Genomic DNA, 6,000 nt, shown 5'->3' with positions numbered 1-6,000 from the left:
TAATCTTCCTCCTCCTATTTTCCCAATAACAACCCTGTGAGGTAGATTGGGCTGAGAGTGCGTAGCTGGCCCAAGATCACACATTTTTAGAAGTCAAAGCTGAAATGCTATCTAGCGTTCAGTAAATGCTACTTTAAGCATTCCTTCAACTCTCCAAGAAGATAGCTAGAAGCAATATAGCTCTAAATAGTAAAATAGCCGCAATACTCTCCATTTTCATAACAACAGATAATATATAAGAAGTATAGACACAGGGTGATGGAATGGTACAACCTTTAAGGAGTTTTTATAATTTATGTTTTGAAAAGGGATATAATTTAGTTTTCTGAAATGGGATCTGCATGAATAATATGCCAACCAGCCTTCTCCAACTTGACACTCTACAAATTAGGTGCAATACACCAATTGCCATGTTGACCTCTGAGATCTGAAAGTCCAGAATAGTTCAGTTGAAAGAGGCTGTTTCAAATTACTAGTCATAACTAAACCACCACTCAGGAACAAAGAAAAAACCCTCAGAGGCCCATTTCTTCCTGATTAGTGGCTAGAATTAGAGCATTGCTTAAAGAAAAATCTTCTAATCCACAAAGCAAATTAACCAGATGGCAAATGATTTCTCAAAAGCTAGAAGCAGAAGCTGAGCAAACCTCCTGCAGAGGAAAAACAATCAAGGCAAGAGAGTTGAGATAGAACTTTCTTTTTCTTTTTTACAAAAGACAAACAGACACTGGCTCTGTAATGTCTGAATATAAAAACAACCACACAGGAGAAGGATGGTTTAAGAAAAGTTGTGAAAAGTAGCATCTATAGGATGGGAATACCATCCTTCTTGAATATAATAAGTTAAGCAAAGGTGGACCTAATTAATTAATTGTGTCTGGCAAGCATTTCTGCCAGAGTTCTGATTACCGCACCTTTTTCCCTCAAAAAAGAGGCTGAAAATTCTTATACACTGAATACAGCATTTTTTTTGCCTGCTGAAACCCTATCCCCTTCACCAAAATGGCTGTGCATAACCTTTAGGAGGCTTTCAGAGTGCTCCTGGGGGCTGGGAAGAGGAGAAATGAGCGAAAAACAGACCGTTTTTTGCTCAATTTTACCCCTCCAGCCTCCAGGATCACTGGAGCCAAGGTGGCGCAGTGGTTAAATGCAGCACTGCAGGCTACTGCTAGATCAGCAGTTCAGCGGTTCAAATCTCACCGGCTCAGGGTTGACTCAGCCTTCCATCCTTCTGAGGTGGGTAAAATGAGGACCCAGATTGTTGGGGGCAATATGCTGACTCTCTGTAAACCGCTTAGAGAGGGCTGAAAGCCCTATGAAGCGGTATATAAGTCTACTGCTATTGCTTTGTTTGACAAAAAATGGGCATGTTTTCGCAAAAAATGGGCAGTTTTTAATTGTTTTTGTCCCCCCCCCCCCCCGAGCACTCTACAAGCCTCTTAAAGGCTATGCATGCCTCTTTTTTTAAAAAAAGCAGGCCCATTTTTGTGAAAAACGACTTGTTTTTGGAAGATCTGCAGAGTGCAAAAACTCTTCAAAATCTTGGTGCATCTTATACTCCGGTGTGTCTTATACTCCAAAAAATATGGTACTTTATAGGATAAAGAAAGTAACACAGCAAAATGATTGAGCAAAATGCTTTTTCCTCTAAAGACAAGTTAGGCAGCTTCACAATATATAGCTAAGCTGAAGGCAAAGATAATGGAGATGGCTAGAATACAAGTGAATATGTGTAAAATTAAACGACGATATAAACACCATTCATTCCACAGTTAATTCATTAATATGGATCATTTAGCCAACTGGTCCTGGGGAACTGAATGTTTACACTAATTTGAGAACAGGGATAAGATGATAGTCAAGTGTGTTTGACACTAGTCTGCTTCACCTTTGCTTAGCTTATTACATTCAAGAAGGACGGTATCCCCATTTTTAACAAAGAGGCTATAAATTTCTGGAGGGACCAATAACAGACCCTTTAAAGGAAATAGTAATTAGGTTATCCTAAAAAGAAGATTTAAAATATATGGATAACTGATTGCTGATATTAGTTGATTGTTATATCTTCTTCTTTAGAAGGCATCCATAGAGATTTACCTTATTCATACTGTCCCATAAATTATCACTGCATGTGGAATTATAGCTGTAGTCATGCAAATAGATCTGAATGCCAGTTTGGAAAACATCTTTATGAAGATAGTTTTTTAACATAAACAAGAGAGAAGATCCCTGTTGGAAGAAAAATACATTATAAAGTTAAATACAAAATTACAGTCCTAATTTCAATTTACACAAAAACATGATGATCAATTTAAAACAAAACCTAACTCAGCAGAAATGGTTATATTTGAATGTGCAAGAGTTGGTTTGAAAAGTGGAGAAAAGGAAGAAACAAACTTGAGCTGTTTTGAATTTAATGACACTAATTAGTGATGACAAGAGAGAACTAGAAAGTTGTAAGAATGGAATGAAGTTGGATTTCTTCTCATGATGCTACACATGGTTTAGAGCAGGAAGCTTTTTTAAGAAAGGTTATAGTTTAGAAACATTTTTATAATGTTTTCTGGCCTTCAAAAGCCCACTGATCGTCAGGTTTAATGCAATTAGAAGAAGGGGCATTATAACTCCCTAAGGCTTGGTCCTTATTTTAATTGGGGGTGCGGGTGAAGGAAGAGATGGTGAAATACCAACATTATTTTGCAAAATTAGTTTACAGGAATTATTGAATTCTATTGAATTCACATCCCTGATTTAATATTATATCCAAAAACATTCAAAAAGCATTGGAATTAGGAATTATTTAGTATGCTACCAGTGAAGAGAGAACAAAATTATTAGTTCATACTCTTTGTTTTTAAAGAAATATTTCTAAAACCAAGCATTTGTCTGCTAAAACAAATCAGATTAAAAATTAAGGCATATATTTTCCATTCTATTCTTCTCGCAACACATCCCTCCAAATTCATTTTTGAAATTTTTTTTTCTTTCAGCTACTGACCTTTTGTTGCCCATACTAAGAATGTGATCTGAAATAGATTGGTGTCAACTTTACAAATGCATTTAGTTTTATTAAAGCCACATTTACAGGATATTTGAAGTTACCTTGATGTAGGAGACTATATCAAACATTTGTTCAATCTCTGCTGATGAGTTGACAGGAAAGGAAACTGGGTGAGATGAATTCATGGAATCTTTCTCCATGGTCTTAAATTGCAGATTTAAAAAAATGTCATCCTGAGGAATTAAAAGGCATTTGTTAAAATGAACATTAACTAAACTTCATTAATTTCACTAGTGAATAAAGATCAGAAGATTTTTTTTCTAATTATCTGGAAGGACTTGTGAGAATTTTTTAAAAATTATTGTATTTATCACAAAGTTTGTTATTTTATTATTACATTTATAACTTGCCTTTCTCTGGGAGTTCAGGTCAAAACACCCATTACCGTATTTTTGGGAATATAAGATGCACGTCCCCCCCCCCCCTTAAAAGAGGCTGAAAATTTGGATGTGTCATAGCTTTTTTTCAGTCCTAATGAGGTGCTTTCAAGTGAAGCAATCTTCCATGCTTTGCCTGCTTTTCTCATTGCTGCTCCTTCCGATGATCAGCTGTGCTTTAGAAGCTGTTTTTTATCCCCAACCAGGGGATAAAAAGTGTGCACACTCAATACCAGCAAACTATTTGCTGAAGCTGATCAGACTAAGGACGCTAGCCAGATAAGTACCTAGTAGGCAAAAAAAAAAAAAAAGGTTTTCCTATTTTCCTCCCCCAAAATTAAGATGTGTCTTATACTCCACTTCGTCTTATATTCTGAAAAATATAATATATTTCTCATTATATTCTCCATCAACGTTGTGGAATAGGTTAGGATGAAAAATATCATCTGGCTCAAAATCACTTGGCCAGTTTTATATTTGAAAAGGGATAAACAATTGCACTGTTAGATCTGCTTCTTTAAGTTATACTAGGCAAGTAACAGAGGCCTAATCATCTGATAAAAAGTACATCCTAGTGATCATACATTTCTGAAAATAATGGACCTGGGAAGAAGCAAAACAAGCTGGTACAGGTAGTCCTTGACCCACAATCACTATTAAACCTGGAATTTTGGTTACAGGTTATTGTGGTTATTAAGTAAGATACCCATGTGGCTACTCAATGACCACAACTCTAGCTCTTCCTGTTGTGGTAGTTAAGTAAAACTGCAGGGGTGCCTCAGGGATTTTGAAACCCTCATTCCTTGAGGGGCGCACACTGGCACATGAAACCTGCTATGGGCTGAAAAGCTTCAGCTGGGTAGGCCCAGGAGCATGCAGGATGACCAGCAACAGAAAAGTTCCTGTTCCTGGCCAGCCTTTAGAAGGATTGTCTCTCTAGCCTTATGTGGGGGGAGCAAGAAGACAGGGTTCTTGGGAGTAGTGGTGGGAAAATAGGAGGCCCGTGCATTGCTGGGCCTAGCCTGCTGAGACAAAAAAAAATTGTATGTTCAGACTTGCAAGATTTTGTTATTGAAACCTTACAATAAACTACATGTAGCTCATCTACTTGTGTTTCGTGTCTGGTTTACCTGAGAGAGTTAATATCATTTTTGCAACTCTGAAGGTACAAACTTCCCAGTGCTACTTTTAGGCCTCTGCTCAATTAAACTCTTTTTAAAGTTTCTTCTTCTGCCTATTAAGCCTTTGGGGGCTCCTCCCTCTCATGATTGTTTCATAATCACTTTCCTTTGTGCACCCAAGGTCATACACACCACAAATAAATTTCTAAATAATGTAATCGGTTTTAGCTTCTGAAACTAAAGACAGATCAAGTCAAAAGAATTTAGACCCATAAAATAATACATGAGAAATATGCAAACCCACCAATTCTCCATGTACTTACAGTATACAAATCTGGAAAGACCATCTTCATGGCAAGATTTTCCATAAAAGTAGCAAATCCTTCATTCAGCCACAGGTCATTCCACCACTCCATTGTTACCAGATTACCAAACCACTGCAAACATAAAGCACATATTGTAACTCTATTGTTACATTTTGTGTCAAAAGAAGGAACACTAGGTTCGGTTATATACTAAGACTTTCAGATCTATTCCAGTCTATTGTTTCTAGCCAGAAATATCAAGAGTTCAGCTCAAGACATCTAGGAGGCTAACATATCACTATCTTAAAAAGGAAACATTCTCAAAAACCAGCATATCCGTTTCTCAAAATAACATTAATCATTACAACAGGAAATAGACCAAAAAACTTGTACTGGGGCTATGTATACTTTTTCAGCTTAAAAAAAGCCACATAATTGACTGAATTATTTTTAATAAGTGCCTGTGCTGATACCTTATGGAATGTTAATATTCAGTTAAGCAAAATATTCAGAAACATCTTACTTGCAGGACACAGTGCTGTAAATTGTTCTAGCTATATCACGATACTGGTTGAAGAGGATTAGAATACTGTAACAATATATACAGGAAAAACTACATTTGTGTGTGTGTGTGTGCCCAAATTAGTATGCAATTTTTAAACCACTTCTCTTTCCTTAAGACTTTCATGTATTTTGACTATATAAAAGGAGGAAGACTAAAATAAGTTAATTCTCAATTCTACTGCTTCCATATTGTATGCCATGTACTCTTGGTAGAAATGGTATCGCATAGAAAAAATAAAGAAACCAGTTCCCATTTAAATGTGTTATGGAATAAAAATTGCAAAAGCTAAACTTCCTTGTAGACTACCGGTTTTGGAATTTCGATTATTTAAAAACATCTACAGTACGAAGAATAGTATATTCCATACCTGGTGGGCTAGCTCATGAGCAATAACTGCTGTCACTCTCTTTTTATCAATTGCTGAAGAGGTATTATTATCATAAAGGAGTGCTGTCTCTCGAAAAGTGATCAAACCCCAATTTTCCATTCCTGCAGCCTGAAAATCTGGAAGAGCTACAAGATCTGGAGAAAGAAGGAAAATTATTTTAAATACACTAGCAGCCTTCAGTAT

The 6,000-nt window shown here is 36.4% G+C and overlaps 1 protein-coding gene across 2 annotated transcripts in view; it reads right to left on the bottom strand.

The window, feature by feature from the left end:
- The window catches only part of LNPEP (leucyl and cystinyl aminopeptidase), a 53,650-nt gene that overhangs the window by 23,636 nt on the left and 24,014 nt on the right, over positions 1 to 6,000 (bottom strand). For both annotated transcript variants that reach the window (XM_087715747.1, XM_087715746.1), the window contains 4 exons: positions 5,797 to 5,951; positions 4,883 to 4,996; positions 3,103 to 3,234; positions 2,098 to 2,229 (listed from right to left, as the gene is read on the bottom strand). In XM_087715747.1, coding sequence (XP_087571873.1) covers positions 2,098 to 2,229; positions 3,103 to 3,234; positions 4,883 to 4,996; positions 5,797 to 5,951 — 533 coding nt within the window. The remainder of the gene's footprint in view (positions 1 to 2,097; positions 2,230 to 3,102; positions 3,235 to 4,882; positions 4,997 to 5,796; positions 5,952 to 6,000) is intronic.

This window comes from Thamnophis sirtalis, unplaced genomic scaffold (genome assembly GCF_051295495.1).
Source record: "Thamnophis sirtalis isolate CommonGarterSnake01/CBP01778 unplaced genomic scaffold, rThaSir2_p1.2 scaffold_5, whole genome shotgun sequence".
Lineage (NCBI taxonomy): Eukaryota > Metazoa > Chordata > Lepidosauria > Squamata > Natricidae > Thamnophis > Thamnophis sirtalis.
The sequence above is the reverse complement of the archived record's forward strand: the minus strand, read 5'-3'. Positions and strand labels throughout refer to the sequence as shown.